The sequence below is a fragment of the Pristiophorus japonicus genome, unplaced genomic scaffold (assembly GCF_044704955.1).
Source record: "Pristiophorus japonicus isolate sPriJap1 unplaced genomic scaffold, sPriJap1.hap1 HAP1_SCAFFOLD_384, whole genome shotgun sequence".
Taxonomy (NCBI): Eukaryota; Metazoa; Chordata; class Chondrichthyes; family Pristiophoridae; genus Pristiophorus; species Pristiophorus japonicus.
The window spans coordinates 540,449-568,212 of NW_027253696.1; the positions used below are offsets into that span (position 1 = coordinate 540,449).

The 27,764-nt window shown below is 53.2% G+C and overlaps 1 protein-coding gene across 2 annotated transcripts in view; it reads left to right on the top strand.

Moving 5' to 3' along the window:
* The window catches only part of LOC139250515 (hyaluronidase-4-like), a 118,000-nt gene that overhangs the window by 80,796 nt on the left and 9,440 nt on the right, over positions 1–27,764 (top strand). For both annotated transcript variants that reach the window (XM_070872889.1, XM_070872888.1), the window contains exon 3: positions 6,640–6,729. In XM_070872889.1, the coding sequence (XP_070728990.1) occupies positions 6,640–6,729 (90 nt within the window). The remainder of the gene's footprint in view (positions 1–6,639; positions 6,730–27,764) is intronic.

Sequence of the window (27,764 nt, forward strand, 5' to 3'; positions counted from 1 at the left end):
CTGGATCGTGTTGGTCCCCCTTCCATTCTCTCCATGCTCTCCCCGCGACATGACTTTGTCTCCACAATGATTGTGTGGTGGTCACCACTACCAAAGCTGACATGGACAGATACATCTGCGACAGGTAGATTGGTGAGGATGAGGTCAAGCAGGTTTTTCCCTCGTGTTGGTTCTCTCACCACCTGCCGCAGGCCCAGTCTGGCAGCTATGTCCTTCAGGACTCGGCCAGCTCGGTCAGTAATGGTGCTACCGAGCCACTCTTGGTGATGGACATTGAAGTCCCCCACTCAGAGTACATTCTGTGCCCTTGTTACTCTCAGTGCTTCTTTCAGGTGGTGTTCAACATGGAGGAGTACTGATTCATGTTGGTGGTGATCAGCAGGAGGTTTCCTTGCCCATGCTTGAGTCAATGTTGAGGACTCCCAGGGCCACTCCCTCCCAACTGTATATCACTGTGCCACCACCTCGGGTGGGTCTGTCCTGCCGGTGGGACAGGACATACCCAGCGATGGTGATGGAGGAGTCTGGGACATTGGCTGAAAGGTATGACTCTGAGTATGTCTATGTCAGGCTGTTGTTTAACTAGTCTGTGGGACAGCTCTCCCAATTTTGGCACAAGTCCCCAGATGTTGGTGAGGAGGACTTTGCAGGGTCGACTGGGCTGGGTGTGCCTCCGTCGTGTCTGAAGCCGGTGCCAAGGTCGATGCCAGGTGGTCTGTCCGGTTTTATTCTCATTATTGTTTCCTGATCTCTCCCCCCGAACTCCTGACCTCCTCTCCCCCCTCCAATTCCCCCCCCCTCTCTCTCTCTCTCCGATTTCCCCTCTCTCTCTCTCCAATCTATATAAATACAAATTATTGTCCAACACGCATTTGGATAGGGAGAGGCAGAGGCAGCGAGGGGGTGCAGAGGAGGGGCTGAGGTTGACGGAGAGGGGAAGTGAAGGGGGTGAGGGGGCAGTGGGGGAAGGGGAGGGGGTGAAGTGGAGGGAAAGGGCTGAGGGGGAGAGGACAGGGTGGGGAGGGTGAGGGGTGGGAAAGGAAGAGGGTGGGGAAGGTGAGGAGGAGCGGAGGGGGTGGGGTGGGGGTAGGTGGGGAGGGGGATCGGGGTCGCCAGTCGCTCACAGAGCTGTACCCGACCCATTAGCACCGTGAGCCGGTGTGTGTGGCAGTGTGTGGTGTTCCGGGTCAGACAGCCCCACGCACACTGGACCAGTCACTCTGCTGTCTCACTGGGTCACGCAGACTTTCAGAGTTTTAACATCTTAAAAGGAAGCTTGTGCTCATGAACCTGCAATTTACAAAGAGGTTCACAGCTGCCAGGGAATTAACGGCTCCGTAAACCTCGCTACACTTCCCTTTATTTATCATTATAGCTCACATCGCACTTCGACTCAATTCAGGGCTGACCTCATCCCCAGCATCCTCTCTCTCTCTGAAGACTGAGGAAATCCAGGTTCAGTATCCCTCCGGATACGAACCTCTCCTCACACTCTTCCTTGCTTTCCTCATCTTTCCAAATCTCGCTCATTGATGTAAATTAAAGATGGTCCCAACCCCCAGTCCCCCAACACCCAGCCCACATGTCCCTAGCCCCCATGTACCCAACCCACATGTCCCTAGCCCCCATGTCCCCAGCCCCCCCAATCCCCAGTCCCCATGTCCCCAGTCCCCCAGTCCCCAGTCCCCAATACCCAGCCCCCCAGCCCCCAGCCGGTACGACACCCCACCCAATATAACTACTCCAACCAGTTTCATAAGAACATAACAAATAGGAGCAGGAATAGGCTGTTTGGCCCCTCCAGTCTGCTCTGCCATTCAGTAAGATCACGGCTGATCTGATCATGGACTCAGCTCCACTTCCCTGCCCACTCCCCATAACCCTTTATCCCCTTATCACTCAAAAATCTGTCCATCTCTGCCTTAAATATATTCAATGACCCAGACTCCACAGCTCTTTGGGGCAGAGAATTTCACAGATTTACGACTCTCTGAAAGAATTTCCATAGATTTATAACCCTCCTGTCCATTCGCTGGGTTTACCCTGAATCGCAACAACATAAGCTTAACTAAGAGTCTTCCATGTGTCAGCCATGGCTCAGAGAGTCACACCCTCAGTGAGTCAGAACCTTGTATATCCAAGTCCCACTCCAGAGACATGAGCACAAAAAAATTCTAGGCTGACACTCCAGTGCAGTGCTGAGGGAGTGCTGCACTGTCGGAGGGACAGTACTGAGGGAGTGCTGCACTGTCAGATGGGCAGTGCTGAGTGAGCGCTGCACTGTCGGAGGGGCAGTACTGAGGGAGCGCTGCACTGTTGGATGGGCAGTACTGAGTGAGCATCGCACTGTCAGAGGGGCAGTACTGAGGGAGCGCTTCTCTGTCAGAGGGCAAGTACTGAGGGAGAGCTGCGCTGTCGGAGGGACAGTACTGAGGGAGCGCTGTGTTGTTGGAGGGACAGTACTGGGGGAGGGCTGCACTGTCAGAGGGACAGTACTGAGGGAGCGCCACACTTTCGGAGCAGCAGTACTGAGGGAGCACCCCACTATCGGAGGGACAGTACTGATGGAGAGCTGCACTGTTGGAGGGGTAGTACTGAAGAAGTGCTGCACTGTCAGAGGGGCAGTACTGAGGGAGTGCTGACTTGTCAGACGGGCAGTACTGAAGGAGTGTCGCAATGTCAAAGGGGCAGTACTGAAGGAGCGCCCCACCGTCGGAGGGACAGTACTGAGGGAGCGCAGGCCCAGTGGAAATCCTCCCTGGTGGCCCAATGGACCTAACGTAAACAATTGCACAGGGTTTCCCCTTTAAGTGAAGAGGAGAGCTGTGGTGACGTGGCGACGTGATAACGTCATGACTGACAGCAGCTGCTGCTCCGCCCACCCCCAACCTCCGCCCCTCTCGTGTGCTCATTGTCGCACTCCCACCCCCGTTCTAACTGACTTCCAGTCCGCCAAAAAAAAGCCAAAGACCGGAATTTCGCTCGAGGCCACCGCACCGGTAAAAACACGATAAACAGGGTGTGTGTCCCGTTTCCAGCGGTGGATAATTTCAGCTCCATTGTCTTGAAATGGAGGGAGGGTGGGGGGAGATTTGCTGGAGATAGACCTTGGGGGGCGCGGAGATAGAACCTGGCGGGGGGGGGAATCATAGTGATAGACCGTGGGGAGGGGGCAGGGAGGTTTGCTAGAGATAGAACGGGGTGGGGGGTGTGGGGGGGGGGTGCGAGTGGGGATGGTGATAGACCCCGAGGTGAGGGGGGGAGGGTGCGAATGGAGATGGACACAAGGATAGTCGAGCCGGAATCAGTGCACAGGTTGCAAGGTTGGGCAGAGTTGAGGAAACATAGAAATTTACAGCGCAGAAGGAGGCCATTTCGGCCCATCGTGTCCGCGACGGTCGACAAAGAGCCTCACGGCCCTCGGTCAGCAGCCCTGAAGGTTACATATAAAACAATGAACAATGGCAGATAGGTAAAGAGCATCCGGCCCAACCAGTTCACTCTACACAACCGCACGGAGTCATGCTATCTCCTTGGAGAGGCAAAAGACCAGTTAAAAACCCAGGCCAATTGGCGGTAAAGAATCAGGGAAAATTCATCTCCGACTCATCCAGGCAATCGAAACTAGTCCAGGAGATCACTCTGCCCATATTCGATTCCCTGTAGTACTTACCATCGTATCTGCGCCAGCCAATAAGAGGTTATCCAGTCTAATCCCAATTACCAGCTCCAGTTCCATAACTCTGCAGGTTACGACACTTCAAGTGCCCATCCAAGCACCTTTTAAATGGGGTGAGGATTTCTGCATTCACCACCCTTCCAGGCAGTGAGTTCCAGACCCCCACAGCCCTCTGTGTGAAGAAGCTTCCCCTCAAATCCCCTCTAAACCTTCCATCAGCCACCTTAAACCTATGCTCCCCAGTAATTGACCCTTCCACCAAGGGAAATAGGCCCTTGCTATCCACTTTATCCGGGCCCCTCAAAGTATTATACACCTCAATGAGGTCTCCTCTCAGCCTCCTCTATTCCAAGGTGAACAAACTCAGCCTATCCAATTGGTTCTCATAGCTAAGGTTCTCCATTCCAGGCAGCATCCTAGTAAATCTCCTCTGCACCCTCTCCAGTGCAATCACGTCCTTCCTATAATACGGTGATCAGAACTGCACGCAGTACTCCAGCTGTGGCCTAACCAGTGCATTGTACAATTTAAGCATAACCTCTCTACTCTTATATTCTATGCCTTGGCCAATAAAGGCAAGCATTCCCTATGCCTTCTTAGCCACCTTATCCACCTGGCCTGCTACTTTCAGGGATCTGTGGACAAGCACTCCAAGGTCCCTTTGATCATCTACACTATTAAGTGACCTACAGCTTAATGTGTATACCCTTTCCTTATTAGCCCTTCCCAAATGCATTACCTCACACTTCTCTGAATTAAATTCCATTTGCCACTATTCTGCCCACCTGACCAGTAGATTGATAGCCTCCTGCAGTCCATGACTTTCCTCTTCATTATCAACCACACAGCCAATTTTAGTGTCATCTGCAAACTTCTTAATCATACCCCCTATATTCAAATCTAGATCATTGATATATATCACAAAAAGCAAGGAACCCAGTACTGAGCCCTGTGGAACCCCACTGGAAACATCCTTCCAGTCACAAAAACATTCATCATTACCCTTTGCTTCCTACCTCTAAGCCAATTTTGGATCCAACTTGCCACTTTGCCCTGGATCCCATGGGCTTTTACCTTTGTGACCAGTCTGCCATGTGGAACCTTCTCAAAAGTTTTGCTAAAGTCCATATACACTACATCGTATGCACTACCCTCATCAACCCTCCTGGTTACCTCCTCGAAAATTTAAATCAGGTTAGTCATACACGATGTTTCCTCAATAAATCCGTGCTGACTGTCCCTAATTAATCCTAGCCCTTCCAAATGTAGATTTATCCTGTGTTTCAGGATTTTTTCCAATAATTGTCCACCACTGCGGTTAGGCTGACTGGCCTGTAATTACTCGACGTATCCCTTTCTCCCTTCTTAAACAAGGGTACCACATTAGCAGTCCTCCAGTCCTCCGGCACCATACCTGAATTCAAAGATGACTGGAAAACGATGGTCAAGGCCTCTGCTATTTCCTCTTTTGCTTCACTCAATAGCCTGGGATGCATTTCATCCGGGCCTGGGGACTTATCCACTTTCAAAGCCACGAAACCCTTTAATACCTCCTCTCTCACTATGTTTATTTCATCCAGAATTTCATACTCCTCCTCGATAGCAGCATCTGCATTGCCCCTTTCCTTTGTGAAAACAGATGCAAAGTATTCATTAAGAACCATACCAACATCTTCCACCTCCACACAAAGATTACCCTCATGGTCCCTGATAGGCTCTACCCTTTCTTTAGTTATCCTCTTGCTCTTAATATATTTATAGAACATCTTTGGGTTTTCCTTGATTTTAATTGCCAATAATTGTTCATGCTCTCTCTTAGCAGTCCTAATATTCTTTTTAATTTTACCTCTGATTTTTCTATATTCCTCCAGAGATTCTACAGTATTTAGCCGTCTGTATATGACATAAGCTTCCCTTTTTTTCTTTATCCTCCCCTGTAAGTCCCTAGACATCAGGGGTCTCTAGAATTGTTATTCCCACCCTTTTTCTTTAAGGACACATGTTTGGCCTGAGCCCTCCGGATCTCCTCCTTGAATGCCTCCCACTGTTCCGACACTGATTTACCTTCAAGTGGCTGTTTCCAGCCCACTGTGGCCAAATCACTTCTCAACTTAGCAAAATTAGCTGGGACTTTTATTCTTGGTCTATCCTTGTCCTTATCCATAACTACCACCGGAAAGATGGACAGTTGGGACAAGCTGCTTACTGAGGCCAATCTGTGGGCCGATTGGGTGAAATGCAGAATGCTGTAATGGGAAGAAGTTGGTATTCTGGGGGAATGTACCACCTGACTCTTCAAACTGCTCCCACTCCTCACTTCTCCGCACTGGGTATAGACCTGCTCCCGAACCCCCAGAATCAGCCCTCCACACACCCTTTGCTGGGGACCACTGGTTCTTTTGTAAATAGTTTGACAGGGAAATGATTTAAAAGCTGCAATCCACACCTGGTTCAACACATGTCCCAGACAGGACATCAATTGTGGTGTCAACATCCATTTCCAAAGCAGCACCTGTGTTTACCGGCTGCAACTATTTTCGTTGTACCTGTAAATCAAATGTAAATCAAATGCCCCCTTATTAAAGGGGCACGAAAACCGACAATTAAAAAAAATTAAACTTTAAACTTTAAACAGTCAAATTAAAATTTGGTTGCCGGGGTGATGATGGTTTACCGGCTGCATGCTTTAATTTGAACAGGCACCTGGTGATTCGTTAGTGTCGCCCTCCCTCTGTGGGGGCTTGAAGTTGTCCTCGTGGTTTTGCCCAATGGCAAACACTCAATGCCTTGCGCAAAATAGGGCCACACTGAGGTAAGGGAGTGTTTGTCAATCCTTGTGTAACAACATCATTAAAACCAGCACAGGTGGAACGTTGCTTCACAAACCGCCCGCCGCCCCTCCGTCAGAGCAGCTCAGATATAACCTGCTCATTTACTCATTGACTGCGCTTTCATTGCAGACAGATTTAATCTACAGCATTGGGGAAAGTGCGGCCCTTGGCGCCAGTGGAATCGTCCTGTGGGGAAGTGTGGAATTCTCTCGCACCCGGGTAAGACGCACCAACAGTCCACAGTCGCCTATGTTCACTTACAGGCACTTGATCAGGTCTGAAGCTCACTCGTCAGAGAATCATAAAAATTTAGGGCACAGAAGGAGGCCATTCGGCCCATCATATCTGTGCCGACTGTCAAAGAGCTATCCAGCCCAGTCCCACTGCAGGTTGGGGCACTGGAAGTGTGACAGGAGCTGGGTGTGGATTTCTGCTGCTTGTTGCATTGTCAATACAGCGAGGATATCGCAAAGCTTTTACTGATTGCGACAGGTTTTGAGGGAAAATAGTGAATGCTTGTTTCGATTGGTTCATGAATTGGAACAAGACTGAGCAAACAGAACGACTGACCAGTATGCGACGCTTGTCGCAACTTCCCCGCGTACCAAAGCCCTTAACAACAATTCATTATCCCAAAGGGTAGTCTTTTGTTTTGTGGGAGAATCACAACAGCCAATTAGTGCACAGCAAGATCCCAGCGATGCGATAAATGACCAGGTAATCTGTTTAAGTGATGTTGAGCTCTAAATATTGACCAGAAAACCGGAAGAATTCCCCTGCTCTTCTTCGATATATTGCCATGGGACCTTGTACGTCCAATACAAAGGGCAGATGGTCCCTCCATTTAACATCACCGCCGACAATGCGGCGCTCCTTCAGTACTGCCCCTCTGACAATGCAGCACTCCCTTAGTACTGCCCCTCCGATAGTGCATTGCTCCCTCAATACTGCCCCCGCCGATAGTGCAGCGCTCTCTGGGTACAGCCCATCCGACAGTGCAGCGCTCCCTTACTACTGCCCTTTCAACAGTGCAGTGCTCCCTCTGTACTGCACCTCCAACAGTGTGGCACTCCCTCAGCACTGGCCTTCTGAAATTGCAGCACTCCCTCAGTACTGCCCTTTCAACAGTGCAGCACTCCCTCAGTACTACCCCTCCAAAAGTGCAGCACTCCCTCAGTACTGGACCTCTGACAGTGCAGCGTTCCTTCAGTACTGCCCCCCCGACAGTGCGGCGCTCCCACAGCACTGGCCTTCTGAAATTGCAGCACCCCTCAGTACTGCCGCTCCAACAGTGCAGCGCTCCCTCAGTAATGGCCCTCCGACAGTGTAGCCCTCCCTCAATACTGCCCCGCCGACAGTGCAGCACACATTGCCCCTCCGACAGTGCGGGGCTCCCTCAGTACTGCCCCTCCGACAGTGCATCCCTCCCACAATACTGCCCCTCCGACAGAGCAACCCTCCCTCAGTACTGCCCCTCCGACAATGCAGCGCTCACTCAGTACTGCCCCTCAAACAGTGCAGCTTCCCTCCGTATTACCCCTCTGACAATGCAGCACTTCCTAAGTATTGCTCCTCCAACAGTGCAACACTTCCTCAGTACTGCCCCTCCGACAGTGTAGCGCTCCATCAGTACTGGCCCTCCGACAGTGCAGCGTTCCCTCAGTACTGCCCCTCCGACAGTGTAACACTCCCTCAGTACCCCACTCCAAAAGTGAAGCATTCCCTCAGTGCTGCCCCACTGAGAGTGCAGCGCTCCCTCAATAATGCCGCCCGACAGTGCAGCGCTCCCTCAGTACTGCCCCTCTGACAGTGCAGCACTCTTTCAGAACTGCCCCTGCAACTGTACGGCGCTCCCTCAGTACTGGCCTTCTGAAATTGCTGCACTCCCTCAGTACTGCCCCTCCAACAGTGCAGTGCTCCCTCAGTACTGCTCCTCAGACTGTGCAGCACTCCCTCAGTACTGCCCCTCCAACAATGCAGTGCTCCCTCACTACTGTCCCTCCGACAGTGCCGCACTCCCTCAGTACCGCACCTCCGACAGTGCGACACTCCCCCAGTACCGCCCTTCCGACAGTGCGACACTCCCTCAGTACTGGCCCTCCGACATTGTAGCGCTCCCTCAGTACTGCCCCTCCGACGGTGCGTCACTCCCTCAGTACTGCCCCTCAAACAGTGGAGCTTCCCTCCGTATTACCCCTCTGACAATGCAGCACTCCCGAATTATTGCTCCTCCAACAATGCAGTGCTCGCTCAGTACTGCCCCTCCGACAGAGCAGAGCACCCTCAGTAAAGCCTGCCCGACAGTGCAGTTTTCCCTCACTATTGTCCTCCAACAGTGCAGAGTTCCCTCACTACTGCCCCTGCAACAGTACTGCGCTCCCTCAGTACTGCCCCTCCAACAGTGCAGCGTTCACTCAGTAATGGTCCTCTGACAGTGCAGCACTCCCATAGTACTGCCCCGCCGACAGTGCAGAGCTCCCTCAGTACTGCCCCTCTGAGGCAACACTCACTGTCCCTCCGACAGAGCAGCCCTCCCTCAGTATTGCCCCTCTGACAGTGCACACTCCTTCAGTACTGCTACGCCGACAGTGCAGCCCTACCACAATACTGTCCCTCCGACAGAGCAGCCCTCCCTCACTACTGCCCCTACAACAGTTCAGCATTCCCTCAGTACTGCCTCTCTGACAGTGCAGCGCTCCCTCAGTACTGCCCCTCCGACAGTGCAGCGCTCCCTCAATAATGCCCTCTGACAGTGCAGCGTTCCCTCAGTACTGGCCCTCCGACATTGCAGCACTTCCTCAGTACTGCCCCTCCGACATTGCAGCACTTCCTCAGTACTGCCCCTCCGACAATGCAGCACTCCCTCAGAACTGCCGCTGCAACTGTGTGGCGCTGCTTTAGTACTGGCCTTCTGAAATTGCTGCACTGCCTCAGTGCTGCCCCTCCAACAGTGCGGGGCTCCCTCAGTACTGCCCCTTTGACGATGCAGCGCTCTCTCAGTACTGCCCCTCCGAGAGTACAGCGTTCTCTCAGTACTGCCCCTCCGACAGTGTGCGCTCCTTCAGTACTGCCTCTCTGACAGTGCAGTGCTCCCTCCGTACGGCCCACCCCCCACCCCGACAGCGCAGCACTCGCTCAGTACCGGCCCCTCCGACAGCGCAGCATTCCCTCCGTACTGCTCTCCCGACAATCCGGCGCTCCCTCAATACTGGCCCGTCGACAGTACAACACTCTCTCAGTAGTGCCCCTCCGACAGTGCAGTGCTCCCTCAGTACTGCCCCTCTGACTGTGCAGCACTCCCTCAGTACTGTCCATCCAACAGTGCAGCACTCCCTCAGTACTACCAGTCTGACAGTGCCGCACTCCCTCAGTACCGCACCTCCGACAGTGCAGTGCTCCCTCAGTACTGTCCCTCTGACTGTGCAGCACTCCCTCAGTACTGTCCATCCAACAGTGCAGCGCTCCCTCAGTGCTGCCCCTCCGACAGTGCAGTGCTCCCTCAGTACTACCCCTCTGACAGTGCCGCACTCCCTCAGTACCGCACCTCCGACAGTGCGGCGCGCCCTCGGTACTGCCCACCCACTCCCCCCCCCCCCCCCCCCCCCCCGCCACCACTGGCAGTACGCTCCCTCAGTACTGCCCCTCAAACAGTGCAGCTTCCCTTCGTATTACCCCCTGACAATGCATCACTCCCTTAGTACTGCCCCTCCGACAGTGCAGCGCTCCCTCAGTACTGCCCCTCCGACAGTACTGCGCTCCCTCAGTACTGCCTCTCCGATACTGCAGTACTCCCTCTGTACTGCCCCTCCAATAGTGCAGCACTCTCTCAGCACTGCCCCTGCAACTGTACGGCGCTCCCTCAGTACTGCCCCTCCAACAATGCAGCGCTCCCTCAGTACTGCTCCTCAGACTGTGCAGCACTCCCTCAGTACTGCCCCTCCAACAATGCAGTGCTCCCTCACTACTGTCCCTCCGACAGTGCCGCACTCCCTCAGTACCGCACCTCCGACAGTGCGACACTCCCCCAGTACCGCCCTTCCGACAGTGCGACACTCCCTCAGTACTGGCCCTCCGACATTGTAGCGCTCCCTCAGTACTGCCCCTCCAACGGTGCGTCACTCCCTCAGTACTGCCCCTCAAACAGTGGAGCTTCCCTCCGTATTACCCCTCTGACAATGCAGCACTCCCGAAGTATTGCTCCTCCAACAATGCAGTGCTCGCTCAGTACTGCCCCTCCGACAGAGCAGAGCACCCTCAGTAAAGCCTGCCCGACAGTGCAGCTTTCCCTCACTATTGTCCTCCAACAGTGCAGAGTTCCCTCACTACTGCCCCTGCAACAGTACTGCGCTCCCTCAGTACTGCCCCTCCAACAGTGCAGCGTTCACTCAGTACTGCCCCTCTGAGGCAACACTCACTGTCCCTCCGACAGAGCAGCCCTCCCTCAGTATTGCCCCTCCAACAGTGAAGCATTCCCTCAGTACTCACCCTCTGACAGTGCACACTCCTTCAGTACTGCCACGCCGACAGTGCAGCCCTACCACAATACTGTCCCTCCGACTGAGCAGCGCTCCCTCAGTACTGCCCCTCCAACAGTGAAGCATTCCCTCAGTACTCACCCTCTGACAGTGCAGCGCTCCCTCAGTACTGCCCCTCCGACAGTGCAGTGCCCCCTAAGTACTGCCCCTCCGACAGTGCATCGCTCCCTCAGTACTTCCCCCCCGACAGTGCAGCGCCCCCGAAGTACTGCCCCTCCGACAGTGCAGCGCTCCCTCAGTACTGCCCCTCCGACATTGCATCGCTCCCTCAGTACTGCCCATCCGACAGTGCAGCGTTCCCTCAGTACTGGCCCTCCGACAGTGCAGCCCTCCCTCAGTACTGCCCCTCCGACATTGCAGCACTTCCTCAGTACTGCCCCTCCGACAATGCAGCACTCCCTCAGAACTGCCGCTGCAACTGTGTGGCGCTGCTTCAGTACTGGCCTTCTGAAATTGCTGCACTGCCTCAGTGCTGCCCCTCCAACAGTGCGGGGCTCCCTCAGTACTGCCCCTTTGACGATGCAGCGCTCTCTCAGTACTGCCCCTCCAAGAGTACAGCGCTCTCTCAGTACTGCCCCTCCGACAGTGCTGCACTCCCTCAGTTCTGCCCCTGCAACAGTGCGGTGCTCTCTCAGTACTGCCCCTCCGACAGTGTGCGCTCCCTCAGTACTGCCTCTCTGACAGTGCAGCGCTCCCTCCGTACGGCCCTACCCCCACACCGACAGCGCAGCACTCGCTCAGTACCGGCCCCTCCGACAGCGCGGCATTCCCTCCGTACTGTTCTCCCGACAATCCGGCGCTCCCTCAATACTGGCCCGTCGACAGTACAACACTCTCTCAGTACTGCCCATCCGACAGTGCAGCACTCCCTCTGTACTGCCCCTCCGAAGTGCAGCACTCCCTCAGTACTGCCCCACCGACAGTGCTGCACTCCCTCAGTACTGCCCCTCCCACACTGCAGCGCTCTCTCAATACTCCCTCTCCGATAGTGTAGCGTTCTCCCCGAAAGTGCAACATTCCCTCAGCACTGCCCCTCTGACATTGCAGCTCTCCCTCAGCATGCCCCTTCGACAGTGCGGCGATCCCTCAGTATTGGCCTTCTGAAATTGCAGCTCCCCCTCAGCACTGACCCTCCAAAAGTGCAGCGCTCCCTCAGTACTGCCCCTCCGACAGAGCAGCCCCCCCTCTACTGCCCCTCCGACAGTGCTGCACTCCTCAATACTGCCCCACCCACAGTGCTGCACTCCCTCAGTACTGCCGCTCCGACAGTGCAGCATTTCATCAGTAGTGCCCCTCCGATAGTGCAGCACTCCCTCAGAACTATCCCTCCAACAGTACGGCACTCCCTCAGTACTGGCCTTCTGAAATTGCAGCAATCCCTCAGTACTGCTTCTCCAATAGTACTGCACTCCCTCAGTACTGCCCCTCCGACAGTCTGGAACTCCCTCAGTACGGCCCCTCCGACAGTGCATCACTCCCAATGTACGGCCCACCCCCCCACCCCGACAGTGTGGCACTCTCTCAGTACTGCCCCTCCGACAGTGCGGCACTCCCTCCGTACCGCCCTCCCAACAGTGCGGCGCTCCCTGAATACTGGCCCGCCGGCAGTGCAGCACGCCCTCAGTACTGCCCCTCCGACAGTGCGGTGCTCCCTCAGTACTGCTCCCCGGCCAACAGTGCAGCACTCCCTCAGTACTGCCCCTTCGACAGTGCAACGCTCCCTCCGTATGGCCCACCCCCCCCACCCCGCCAGTGCAGCACTCGCTCAGTACTGCCCCTCCGAATGTGCGGCACTCCCTCAGTACTGCCCCTCCGATAGTGCGGCGCTCCCTCAGTACTGACCTTCCGACAGTGCAGCGCTCCCTCAGTACTGATCCTCCGACAGTGCAGCGCTCCCTCAGTACTGACCTTCCGACAGAGCAGCATTCCTTCAGAACTGCCCCTCTCACAGTGCAGCGCTCCCTCAGTACTCCCGCTCCGACAGTACATCATTCTCCCCGACAGTGCAGTGTTCCCTTTGTACTGCCCCTCCGACAGTGTGTTCCTCCCTCAGTACTGCCCCCCTGCCCGCCCCAACCCCGACAATGCAGCGCTCCCTCAGTACTGACTCTCCGACAGTGCAGCGTTCCCTCAGCAGTGCTCCTCCGTCAGTGTAGCTCTCCCTCAGAACTGCCCCTCCGACAGTGCAGCATTCCTTCAGTAGTGCCCCTCCAACAGTACGGCACTCCCTCAGTACTGCCCCTCCGACAGTGCAACACTCCCTCAGTACTGCACCGCACCCCCCCCTTCCGCCCCCCACACTAACAGTGCGTCTCTCCCTCAGTACCGCCCTCTCGACAGTGCAGCATTCCTTCAACACTGCCCCTCCGAGAGTGCTGCACTCCCTCAGTACTGTCCCTCCGAAATTGCAGCAGTCCCTCAATACTGACCCTCCGACAGTGCTGCACTCCCTCAGTACTGCCCCTTCAACAGTGCGGAGCTCCCTCAGTGCTGCCCCTCCAACATTGCGGCATTCCCTCAGTACCGCTTTCCCGACAGTGTGGCGCTTCCTCAGTACTGCGCCTCCGACAGTGCTGCACTCCCTCAGTACTGCCCCTCCGACAGTGCAGTATTCCTTCAATACTGACCCTCCGACAGTGCAGCGGTCCCTCAGATATGTTGTGTATGGAGTAAGAGTCAGATTGAACACTGTCAGCTCAAAGTAAAGTAGTCTTTTATTGCAGGTCTCCAGAGTGCCTCGCAACCTGTGGAGCCTGCTTAAATACCTGTACTCCCAAGGGATTATGGGATCCCTTGGGACTCCAAGGGATGAGCCCTCTGGTGGCTGTACAGAGTAAATACAAGTATACATTTATAACAACACTTTGCCCCCCCCCGCCAAAGTCAATAGTGTAACTATTTACAATGTGAGTCAATCTGGGGGCCGCCTTGCCCTGGTTGATCGTCTCAGTGTGAAAGCTGGTATTGTTGAATCATTTGTTGAGCCCTCGCTGGGCTGCTGTGCAGCTGGCCTTGCTGGGCTGCCTGGTGTGTTGGGCCCTGCAGGGCTGCTGTGGATGATGGGTTCTGCTTCGTGGTCAACCGTGGTGCCAGGGATCAAGGTTGCTCAGGATAGTCTGTGAATCTGAGTTTGATTTGGTCCAAGTGTTTCCGGTGAATGAGTCCATTTGAAAGTTTGACCCGAAACACTCTGCTCCCCTCATTGGCCACGACAGTGCCGGGAAGCCACTTGGGACCTTGTCCATAATTTAATACAAGTACAGGATCATTGATTTCAATCTCGCGTGACATATTTGCGCTATCATGGTATGCACTTTGTTGAAGCCGCCTGCTCTCTACCTGTTCATGTAGATCAGGGTGAACTAAAGAGAGCCTTGTCTTAAGTGTTCTTTTCATGAGCAGTTCAGCAGGTGGAGTCCCAGTGAGTGAGTGGGGTCTCGTGTGGTAGCTAAGCAGAACTCGGCATTCAACGATAAGACTTACCCTCTTCAAGCCTTGCTTGATGGTTTGCACTGCTCTCTCTGCCTGACCATTGGACGCTGGTTTAAACGGGGCAGATGTGAGATGTTTGATCCCATTATGGGTCATGAATTCTTTGAACTCAGCACTGGTGAAACATGGCCCATTGTCGCTCACCAGGACATCGGGTAAGCCGTGTGTGGCAAACATGGCACGCAGGCTTTCAGTAGTGGCAGCGGACGTGCTAGCCGACATTATCTCACATTCAATCCATTTGGAGGACGCGTCTACAACCACAAGGAACATTTTACCTAAGAACGAGCCTGCGTATTCGACGTGTACCCTAGACCATGGTTTGGAGGGCCAAGACCATAAACTTAGCGGCGCCTCCCTGGGTACATTGCTTAACTATGAGCATGTGTTACATCTGTGCACACAGGATTTCATCTTTGCGCCGCTGGAACGACTTTATCTCTTCCTGCATTTTCACTGGGACACTAGACCATAAGAACATAAGAATTAGGAACAGGTGTAGGCCATCTAGCCCCTCGAGCCTGCTCCGCCATTCAACAAGATCATGGCTGATCTGGCCGTGGACTCAGCTCCACTTACCCGCCCGCTCCCCGTAACCCTTAATTCCCTTATTGGTTAAAAATCTATCTATCCATGACTTGAATACATTCAATGAACTAGCCTCAACTGCTTCCTTGGGCAGAGAATTGCACAGATTCACAACCTTCTGGGAAAAGAAATTCCTTCTCAACTCGGTTTTAAATTGGCTCCCCCGTATTTTGAGGCTGTGCCCCCTAGTTCTAGTCTCCCCGACCAGTGGAAACAACCTCTCTGCCTCTATCTTGTCTATCCCTTTCATTATTTTAAATGTTTCTATAAGATCACCCCTCATCCTTCTGAACTCCAACGAGTAACGACCCAGTCTACTCAATCTATCATCATAAGGTAACACCCTCATCTCCGGAATCAGCCTCGTGAATTTTCTCTGTACCCCCTCCAAAGCTAGTATATCCTTCCTTAAGTAAGGTGACCAAGACTGCACGCTGTACTCCAGGTGCGGCCTCACCAATACCCTATACAGTTGCAGCAGGACCTCCCTGCTTCCATCCCTCTCGCAATGAAAAGCTCCCGTGAAGCATACAGCTTTTGACTAGAGATAATAAGGGGTCCTGGCTTGTCCAGGTTCTAATCTGCCAGGCAGTGACGGGTGATTGCTCACTCTCAAATGCTTCCATAACCATGGTTAGATCTGCGGGCTGCGCCATTTCTACCCCCGTGGTGGGCAATGGCTGCCTACTGAGAGCATCGGCGCAGTATTCTGTGCCTGGCCTGTGGCGGATGGCATAGTTGTATGTGGACAACGTGAGCGCCCATCTCTGGATGCGGGCCGATGCGTTTGTATTTATCCCTTTACTCTCGGAGAACAGGGATATAAGTGGCTTATGGCCAGTTTCCAATTCGAATTTTAGCCCAAACAGGTATTGATGCATTTTCTTTATCCCATAGACGCACGCTAACGCTTCTTTCTCAATCATGCTGTAGGCTCTCACATGCTTAGACAAACTCCTGGATACATAAGCAACCGATTGCAGTTTCCCAAGATCATTAGCTTGTTGCAATACATACCCGACGCCATACGACGATGCATCACATGCTAGTACCAAACGTTTACATAGATCATACAACACAAGCAATTTGTTTGAGCATAACAATTTTCTCGCTTTTACAAAGGCATTTTCTTGGCTTTTGCCCCAAACCCATTCATCCCCTTTTCGTAGTAAGACATGCAGTGGTTCTAACAGTGTGCTGAGACCCGGTAAGAAGTTACCAAAGTAGTTCAGTAGTCCCAGAAACGACCGCAGTTCTGTCACATTCTGTGGCCTCGGTGCGTTCTCGATTGCCTCCGTCTTCACGTTGGTGAGCCTGATGCCGTCCGCTGCAATCCTTCTTCCCAGGAACTCCACTTCAGGTGCCAGGAAAACGCACTTCGAGCGTTTAGCCTGAGCCCCACGTGGTTGAGTCGACTAAGAACCTCCTCCAGGTTCTGCAGATGCTCGACTGTGTTCCAACCTATGACCAAGATGTCGTCCTGGAAGACCACAGTGTGCTGGACCGACTTCAGTAAGTTTTCCATGTTTCTCTGGAATATCGCCGTCGCCGATCGGATTCCAAACGGGTATCTGTTATAAACAAAAAGACCTTTGTGCATGTTGATGCAGGTGAGGGCCTTCAATGATTCCTCCAGTTCCTGCGTCATGTAGGCTGAAGTCAGATCCAGCTCCGTGAACGTCTTTCCTCCTGCCAGCATTGCAAAGAGGTCGTCAGCCTTTGGTAGTGGGTATTGGTCCTGCAGGGAGAAACAATTGATAGTTACTTTGTAATCGCCACGGATTCTGATGGTGCCATCTCCCTTGAGGACTGGGATGATAGGACTGGCCCACTCGTTGAACTCGATCGGGGAAATGGTGCCCTCTCTTTACAGATGGTCGAGCTTGATCTCTATCCTTCCTCTCATCATGTACGGTACTGCTCTCGCCTTGTGATGGATGGGTCACGTGCCCGGAATTAGGTGGATCTGCACTTTTGCTCCTTGGAATTTCCCGATGCCTGGTTTGAATAGCGAAGGAAATTTGTTTAAGACCTGGGCACACGAAGTGTCGTCAGCGGGCGATAGCGCTCTGACATCGTCCCAGTTCCAGCGTATCTTTCCCAGCCAGCTCCTGCCGAGCAGCGTGGGACCATCGCCCGGTACCGCCCAGAGTGGTAGCTTGTGTACCGCTCCATCGTAGGAGACTTTTACAGTAGCACTGCCGATTACAGGAATCAGTTCTTTCATGTAAGTTCTTAGTTTCATGCGAACTGGAGTTAAGACTGTTGCACCACAACCTTTCAAAAGTCTTTTTGCCCATGATGGACTGGCTCGTGCCCGTGTCCAGCTCCATTGACACCAGGAGTCCATTTAGTTCAACATTCAGCATTATCGGGGACAATTCGTGGTGAATGTGTGCACCCGATGTACCTCTGCCTCCTCGATCTGAGGCTCTGGTTCATTGTGATCCTCCATGGATCTGTCCTCCTCTGCAACATGGTGGTTTGCAGGTTTAACAGGCTTTGCAGCTTGCCTGCACACTCGTTGGAGGTGTCCCATTGTTCCACAGCTCTTGCAAACATAATCTTTGAATCGGCATGAATGGAACTGATGATCACCCCCGCAGCGCCAACAAGGTGTTAATGGCCTTGCATTCATCACTCTTGATGATGGACTCTGAGACATCCGCGGACGTGTAGCTGCAGGTATGTGAGACCTGCCCTGTACATTACGATTCGTAAACAACATCACTTTGTTCACAGTACCTGTAGCAGCACTTCTGTGCTTAGAGATTTGCTTCGTATTGTCACTGTGGCAATGAACGCCTGGGCTATTGCTGTGGCCTTACTCAAGGTTGGGGTCTCTACAGTCAAAAGTTTGCGAAGTATGGTTTCGTGGCCAATGCCAAGTATGAAAAAGTCTCTGAGCATGTGCTCCAAATGTCAATTCAAATTCACAATGTCCTGCAAGGCATCTTAGCTCAGCGACATAACTCGCCACTTCCTGGCCTTCAGTCCTTTTGTATGTGTAGAACTGGTATCTCGCCATCAGAACATTTTCCTTCGGGTTCAAATCGTCGTATGATTTCTCCGTGGGTTTCGCTGGAGTAAGCGGATTCTTCATGAGGCCATACGTTGGTGCCCCACAGACAGTGAAGAGGAACGCCCTTCGTTTGGCAGTGCTCTCTTCCCCATCTAGCTTGTTGGCCACGAAGTATTAGGTTCTCAATCATCTCACTCCGAGAATTTCTCCAGAATGCCCACTGTTCTCTGCATCTTTGGGTTTGCTATCTGTATCTCGTTGCCAGTTGTTGTGTATGGAGAAAGAGTCAGACTGGACATTGTGTGCTCAAAGTAAAGTGTGACCTTATTTTTTTATTGCAGGTCTCCAGAGTGCCTCTCCAACCTGTGAAGCCTCCTTAAATACCTGTGCTCCTAAGGGATTATGGGATCCATTGGGACTTCAAGGGATAAGCCCTCTGGTGGTTGTACAGTGTAAATACAAGTTAACATATAGAACAAGATCTGCCTCTCCGACAGTGCGATGCTCCTCAGTACTACCCAACCCTCCCCGCCTCCCGACAGTGCAGCACTCCCTCAGAACTGACCCTCCGACAGTGCAGCGCACCCTCAGTATTGACCCTCCGACAGTGCAGCCTTCTCCCCAACAGTGCAGCGTTCTCTCAGCACTGCCCCTCCGAAATTGCAGCTCTTCCTCAGATCTACCCCTCCAACAGAGCAACACTCTCTCAGTACAGCCCAGCGCCAACCGCGACAGTGCAGAACTCTCTCAGTACCACCCCTCCGACAATGCAGCGTTCCCTTCGACAGTGCAACGTTCCCTCAGCACTGGCCCTCCGACAGTGCAACACTCCCACAGTACTGCCCCTCCGACAGTGTGGCACTCCCTCAGTACTGCCACTCCGACAGTGCAGCGCTCCCTCCGTACAGCCCAGCGCCAACCCCGACAGTGCAGAACTCTCTCAGTACCACCCCTCCGACAATGCAGCGTTCCCTTCGACAGTGCAACGTTCCCTCAGCACTGGCCCTCCGGCAATGCAGCACTCCCTCAGTACTGACCCTCCGACAGTGCGGCACTCCCTCGGTACTGCTCCTCCAACACTGCGGCGCTCACTCAGTATTGCCCCTCCAACAGTGCAGCACTCCTTCAGTACTGCCCCTCCAACAGTGTGGTGCTCCCTCAGTACTGCCCCTCCGAAAGTGCAATGTTCTCTCCGTACTGTCCCTCCAACAATCCAACGCTCTCTCAGTACTGCCCCTGCGACAGTGCAGCGCTCTCTCAGTACTGCCCCTCCGACAGTGCAATGTTCTCTCAGTACTGTCCCTCCAACAATCCAGCGCTCTCTCAGTACTGCCCCTGCGACAGTGCAACGCTCCCTCAGTCCTGCCCCAATGACTATGCAGCAGAGCTCTCTCAGTACTGCCCCTCCAACAGTGCGGCGCTCTCTCAGTGCTGCCACCCCGACAGTGCAGCACTCCCGCAGTACTGCCACTCCGACAATGCGGCGCTCCCTCAGTATTGCCCCTCCGACAGTGAGGCACTGCCTCCATACTGCCCACCCCAACCCCGACAGTGCAGCACTCCCTCAGTACTGACCCATGACAGTGCATTGCTCCCTCAGTGCTCCTGTATAGCACTCCCTCAATTTAGCCCCTCCGACAGTGTGGCACGCCCTCAGTAATCCCTCTACGCCAGTGCAGCGTTCCCTTCAACAGTGCAACGTTCCCTCAGCACTGGCCCTCCGACAGTGCAACACTCCCACAGTACTGCCCCTCCGACAGTGCGGTGCTGCCTCTGTACTGCCCCGCCCCCCCAACAGTGCAGCACTCCCTCACAGTACTGACACGTGACAGTGCGGCACTCCCTCAGTACTGCCCCTCCGACACAGCAGCGCTCACTCAGTACTGCTCCTCTGACAGTGCAGCACTCCATCAGCACTGGCCTTCCAACAGGGCAACATTCCCTCAGTACTGCCCTCCAACAGTGCGCCGTTACCTCAGTCATGCCCCTCCGACAGTGCGGCTCGCCCTCGTACTGGCCCCCTCCCGACAGTGCAGCGCTCCCTCAGTACTGCCCCTTCGACAATGCAGTGCTCTCTCAGTACCACCCCTCCGACAGTGCGGCCCTCCCTCTGTATTCCCTCTCCGACAGTGCAGCGTGATATATCCTTACTATACAGTATAAATGCACACGAGGCCCATACGTGAGAGAAGGTCACTCTGTGACCAGTTGCCTTTATTACCAAGACCTCAAGTGATGAAGGTCGGTGGAGCTTCCCCTTTTATACCTGAAAGTCCAGGTTAGGAGTGTCTCCCACAAGTTCGCCCCTTGTGGTCAATGTTCTCAAGGTGTACAACTTAGGCCAACTTATACATGGGTTACAATGACAGTTGAATACATGACATCACCTCCCACCCAAAGTCTTATTGGGATCACAGGTTAAGTCTCTCTGGTGGTTTCTCGCTCCCTTATAGAGCGCCTGTGTTGGGGCTCCGGTTGTTGAGAGTCTGCTGTTTGCGATGCCACAGGCCTGTCCAACTGCCCACAGTGACTGGGCTCTCCTCCACTTGGTTCCGGTGTTCGGTCACCTGTGGTGGAGTAAACTCTACATCGTGTTCTTCCTCTGCTTCTTCTATGGGGTTGCTGAACCTCCTTTTAGTTTGATCCACGTGTTTGCGGCAGATTTGTCCATTGGTAAGTTTAACTACCAAAAACCTATTCCCCTCTTTGGCAATCACAGTGCCTGCAAGCCACTTGGGCCCTGCAGCGTAATTAAGGACAAAAACAGGGTCATTGACATCAATACACCACGCCCTCGCATTCCTGTCATGGTAGTCACATTGTAACTGATGCCTGCACTCTATTTCTTTCATAGTCGGGTGTATAAGGGATAACCTGGTTTTGAGCATCCTTTTCATTAGCAGTTCTGTGGGCGGAACCCCTGTGAGCGAGTGTGGTCGGGAGCTATTGGCCAACAGGAGGCGTGATAAGCGGCTTTGTAGGGAACCCCCTTGGATTCTGAGCATCCCCTGTTTGATTATCTGCACTGCTCGTTCCACCTGGCTGTTTGAGGCCGGCTTGAACGGTGCCGTTCTGACATGGTTGATTCCATTGCCTGCAATGTAGTCCTGGAATTCAGTGCTTTTGAAGCACGTGCCATTGTCGCTGACCAAGACATCTGGTAGACCGTGGGTGGCGAACATTGCCCGTAGACTTTCTACCGTGGCAGAGGATGTGCTTGAATTTAAAATGGCACACTCAATCCATTTGGAGTAGGCGTCTACTACAACCAAAAACATTTTCCCCATGAAAGGATGCGTGACCATGGCTTGGCGGGCCAGGACCAGGGGCTAAGGGGGGCTTCCCTGGGTGCGTTGCCCAGCTGAGCACACGTGTTGCACCTGCGAACACAAAGTTCCAGGTCTGCATCTATCCCTGGCCACCAAACGTGTGGCAATTGCCTTCATCATGACAATGCCTGGGTTCTCATTGTGATAAACACCTCTCTGCCCATCTGGGGCATGACTACTCAGTTTCCCCACAGTAGGCAATCGGCCTGAATCGAGAGTTCATCCTTGCGCCTATGAAACGGTTTAAATTCCTCAGGACATGCCCTGTATGTGGCTGCCCAGTCCCCATTCAGGACACATTTCTTAACTAAAGACAGTACCGGGTCTTTATTTGTCCAGACTTTAATCTGACGGGCTGTCACAGGTGAGCCTTCGCTTTCGAAAACTTCAACAGCCATGACCATCTCAGCATCATGCTCAGTTGCCCCCTCAGTGGTGGCTAGTGGGAGCCTGCTGAGTGCATCGGCGCAGTTTTCAGTGCCCGGTCTGTGCCAAATTGTGTAGTCATAGGCGGCTAACATGAGTGCCCACCTCTGTATGCGGGCCGATGCATTCGCATTTACGGCCTTGTTGTCGGCCAAAAGTGACGTTGGGGATTTGTGATCTGTCTCCAGCTCAAATTTCCTGCCAAATAGGTACTGGTGCATTTTTTTTACTGCATATACACATGCTAGCGCTTTCTTTTCTACCATCCTGTAGTCCCTTTCTGCCTGGGACAGACTTCTGGAGGCATATGCTACCGGCTGTAACTGACCATTGGCATTGACATGCTGCAACACACACCCGACCCCATAGGACGACGCAGCACACGTTAAAGCAAGTTTCTTACACTTCATATAATGTTAACAGTTTGTTGGAGCATAACAAATTGTGTGCTCTATCAAAAGCCCTTTCCTGGCTGTTCCCCCAGACCCAATCACAACCTTTGCGTAGGAGCACGTGTCGCGGCTCTAACAGCGTGCTCAATTTTGGAAGAAAGTTACCAAAATAGTTCAGGAGCCCCAGGACCGAACGCAGCTCCGTCGTGTTACGGGGTCTGGGTGCTCTCTGGATCGCTTCCGTTTTGGGCGCAGTAGGTCTGATCCCATCTGCTGCTCCCCTCCTCCCCAGGAATTCTACCTCTGGAGCTAAGATGACGCACTTCGCCTTTTTCAGTCACAGCCCTACCCGGTCCAGTCTGAGTAGCACCTCCTCCAGGTTGTGGAGTGATTCTTCAGTATCGCGACCAGTTATGAGGATGTCATCTTGAAAAATCACCGTCCTTGGAATCGACTTGAGGAAGCTTTCCATATTTCGCTGAAAGATCTCGGCGGCCGAACGAATCCCGAACGGACATCTGTTATACTCAAACAACCACTTGTATGTCGTGATGATGGTCAGCTTCTTTGACTCACTCGCCAGCTCCTGGGTCATGTAAGCTGAGGTCAGGTCCAATTTTGAAAAAGGTTTGCCACCGTATAGCGTTGCAAAGAGGTCCTCCGCTCTCGATTGCAGGTAGTGGTCTTGGAGTGACATCCGATTGATGGTGGCCTTGTAATCGCCACATATCCTGACTGATCATCCTGACTTGAGCACCGGCACGATCGGGCTCGCCCAGTCATTGAATTCGACTGGCGAGATGATGCCTTCCCTCAGCAGGTGGTCCAATTCGCATTCTATCTTTTCCCGCATCACATACGGCACCGCTCTGGCCTTGTGGTGTACTGGCCTGGCATCCAGGTTTATGTGAATCACTACCTTGGCCCCCATGAAAGTGCTGATGCCGTGTTGAAATAATGAGTCAAATTTGTCCAGGACCTGTGAGCATGATACTCGCTCCACAGAAGAAATTGCATTGACATCGCCCCATTTCCATTCATGACAGCAAACCAACTCCTCCCCAGTAGTGCGGGACCATCCCCCGGAACAATCCAGAGTGGCAACCTGTTCTCCGAATCTTTCTGGGTCACGACTACCGTGGCGCTGCCTAGCACCGGAATGATCTCCTTTGTATATGTCCGTAGCTATGCGTCAATCTGCAATAATTTTGGCGTCCTAGCCTTTTGAACTGTTTGATACTCATCAGGAACTGGCTGGCCCCCTGTGTCTAGCTCCATTATACTGGGATGCCATTGAGGAGCACTTCCATCATTATCGGTGGCGTCCTGGTATATGAACTGTATATGTGCTCCACATGAACTCGATGAACTTTAGCTTCCAGCGATTTCCCCCAGTATTCATTTGGCCTCGCAGGGCTTATATCAGGTCCGTCCTCCTCGTACATCAACCTGGCTGCAGGCTTCCTGCACATACGCGCCAAGTGACCACTGACGTTGCAGTTTCTGCAGGTATATTGCTGATAGCTGCGAGCTCTGGCTGGGTGTTTGCCTCCACACCTCCAGCATGAGCTGGAGGCCCCATTGTTGGAAACAAAAGGTCCATTACCAGTCGATCGTCTCTGACTGTCTCTGTAACTGTCCTTAAGCGCACCATTGACAGGTGTTGATGGCCCCATTACTGGCCGCATTGTCCATTGCGATGGCATGAATCGCCGTTCAGCTAGCCATTGTCTCTGTTAAATTCCCCCTTTGGGTTCGACTACATGCTGGGGCATGTCCGATTGCCCTTGTCTGTCTAGAGAACTGTGTGCTGCGTTAACTCCCTGGTCGTTTGCCGCATTTGAGCCAATATTTTTGTCATACATCATTCTGGTCTCTTCCTCCCCTAAGATAAATGTCTGGGCTATCAGAGCCGCCGCTTCCATGGTCAAGTCTTTGGTCTCAATCAGTTTCCTGAAAACCCCAGCATACCTGATGCCCTCAATAAAAAAGTCTCGCATGCATCTGGGAACTTACATAGGCTCGCCAGTCGCCGGAGATCTGCCACGAAGTGTGGAACGCTTTGCCCTTCTCGCCGCTGGTGCGTGTAAAACCGGTGTCTCACCATGTGCATGCTGCTCATCGATTTAAGGTGTTCCCCGATCAACTTACTGAGCTCTTTGAACGTCTTGTCCACTGGCTTCTCTGGCGCTAGAAGGTCCTTCATCAGGGAGTACGTTTTGGATCCACATACCATCAGGAGATGAGCCCTGCGTTTGTCAACCGAATCCTGTCCCAACCATTCCTTAGTGACAAAACTTTGCTGTAGTTTCTCAATATGTCGTCCCAATCATCACCAACACAGTACCTCTCTTCTGTGCTGCTAGTGGCCATGCTCGCGTGGTTTAAATCCCAGTTTCTCGTCGCCAATGATGTATCCTTATTATGCAGTATAAATGCACACGAGGCCCATACTTGAGAGAAGGTCACTCTGTGACCAGTTACCTTTATTACCAAGACCTCAAGTGATGAAGGTGGGTGGAGCTTCCCCTTTTACACCTGAAAGTCCAGGTTAGGAATGTCTCCCACAAGTTCACCCCTTGTGGTCAATTTTCTCAAGGTGTACAACTTAGGTCAGCTTATACATGGGTTACAATGATAGTTGAATACATGGCACAGCATTCCCTCCAACAGTGCAGCGCTCCCTCAGCACATGCTCCTCCGACAGTGCAACATTCCCTCAGTATTGCGCCTCCAACATTGCGGCACTCCCTCAGTACTACCCCTCCGACAGAGCAGCTCTCCCTCAGCACTGCCCCTCCAACAGTGCAACACTCCCTCAGTACTGCCCCTCTGACAGTGTGGCGCTCCCTCAGTACTGCCCCTCCGACAGTGCAGCACTCCCTCGGTACTGCCCCTCCGACAGTGCAGCAGTCCCTCAGTACTGCCCCTCCGACAGTGCAGTGCTCCCTCAGTACTGCCCCTCCAACAGTGCAGCACTCCCTCAGTACTGCCCCTCCGTCAGTGCAGCACTCCCTCAGTACTGCCCCTCCAACAGTGCAGCGCTCCCTCAGTCATCACCATAGGCAGTCCCTCGAAATGAGGATGACTTGCTTCCACGCTAAAAAAAGGATGAATTCACAGGTGTTTCAATGAAGGACCCGAACTACATCCTGAGGGGTGGAAGATGCCTGTGCGTGCATTTTTTTTAACGTGGGATGGCCGTTGCACACCAGCCACCACACGGACTTGACAGAGCTAGGTCTTGGTCCAGTGGCAAGGATTACCCAAGACACTGGAGACCAGCTCTGCTGCATAGACCGAGTGCGCACAGCGGCAGGTTGGGGCCATAAAAGGAGCGGCGAGCGGCAGCCATGGGCAGCATGGAGGCAGGCCACTACAAGGTACAGCACGAGCTGGTGCAGGAGGGCGATGGCTGTGAAGAGTGACGTCATCAAGATCCAGGTCAGTGATTGGAGCGTGGGCAGATACAGCAGGAGTGGCGAGGTCGGGGCGAAGGAGCGGCGAGAGACATGATCGGGGCCCAGGGGAGACGCGACTTCGAGGCCAGGGGCCCAGGGGCAGCACGAACCAGCCTTACACTGCGATAACACATGTACTGCTGTTGTAGATAATACAAAGTCTTGTGACAGCAAAGCTGCACGTTACTTCATGTAGAACATTTAAGTTACCATGTAAAGTCTATCCACAGACTGATGGGTCTTAAGTTTACTGCAGTCCAAATGAGGCCACGTATCTCTATTACTATCAGCCCCCAGGGTAAACTATATACTGGATATAAATCGAGCACCATATCAAGGAAACTGGTGTGGCTACTCTGCTGGAGTCACATCATATCATCATAGGTAGTCCCTCGGAATCAATGAAGACTTGCTTCCACTCCCAAAGTGAGTTCTCTGATGGCTGAACAGTCCAGTATGAGAGTCCAGTGTAGGTGGGACAGACATTCGTCGAGGGAAGGGGTGGGTGGGGTTGGTTTGCTGCGTGCTCCTTCCGCTCTCTGCGCCTGACCTCTTCACGCTCTTTGCGTTGAGACTCAAAGAACTCAACGCCCTCCCGGATGTACTTTCTCCGCCTCGGGCGGTCATTGCCAGGGTCTCCCAGGTGTCAGTGGTGATGTCGCACTTTACCAGGGAGGCTTTGAGGGTGTCGTTATAACGCTTCCACTGCCCACCTTTGGCTCGTTTACCATGAAGGAGCTCCGCATAAAGCATTTGCTTAGGGAGTCTCGTATCTGGCATACGAACTATGTGGCCTGCCCAGCGAAGCTGATCAAATGTGGTCAGTGCTTCAATATTGGGGATGTTAGCCTGGTCGAGGACACTGATGTTGATGCGCCTGTCCTCCCAGGGGATTTGCAGGATCTTGCGGAGACATCGTTGGCGATATATCTCCAGTGACTTGAGGTGCCTTCTATACATCGTCCATGCCTAAGACCCATACAGGAGGGCGGATATTACTACAGCCCTGTAGATCACGAGCTTGGTGATAGATTTGAGGGCCGGGTCTTTAAACACTCTTTTCCTCAGACAGCCAAAGGCTACATTGGCGCACTGGAGGTGATGTTGAATCTCCGCATCAATGTCTGCCTTTATTGATAAGAGGCTCCCGAGATATGGGAAATGGTCCACGTTGTCGAGGGCCGCGCAGTGAATCTTGATGATTGGAGGGCAGTGCTGTGTGGCGAGGACAGGCTGGTGGAGGACCTTTGTCTTATGGATGTTAAGTGTAAGGCCCATGCTTTCATATGCCTCAGTGAATACATTGACTATATCCTGGAGTTCAGCCTCAGAATGTGCGCAGCCACAGACATCGTCCGCATACTGCAGCTCAACGACAGAGGTTGGGTGATCTTGGACCTGGCCTGGAGGCGATGTAGGTTAAACAGCTTCCCATTGGTTCTGTAGTTTAATTCCACTCCAGCGGGGAGCTTGTTGACTGTGAGGTGGAGCATGACGGTGAGGAAGATTGCAAAGAGGGTTGAGGCGATGGCGCAGCTCTGTTTGACCCCGGTTCGGACATGGATTGGGTCTGTAATGGATCCGTTGGTAAGGATCACAGCCTGCATGTCATCGTGAAGCAGGCGAAGGATGTTGCCAAACTTTTGGGGGCATCCGAAACGGAGGAGAATGCTCCATAGACCCTCATGGTTGACAGTGTCAAAGATCTTTGTAAGATCGAAAAAGGCCATGTATAAGGGCTGGCGCTGCTCCCTGCATTTTTCCTGCAACTGTCGCTTTGCAAAGATCATGTCTGTTGTGCCCCGTAGGGGACGAAATCCGCACTGTGATTCCGGGAGGAGCTCCTCGACCACAGGGAGAAGACGGTTGAGGAGAACTCTAGCGACAACTTTTCCAGTGGCTGATAGCAGGGAGATTCCCCTGTAGTTGCCGCAGTCGGACTTGTCCCCTTTTTAAAAAATGGTCACAATCACTGCGTCTCTGAAATCTCCCAGCATGCTCTCCTCCCT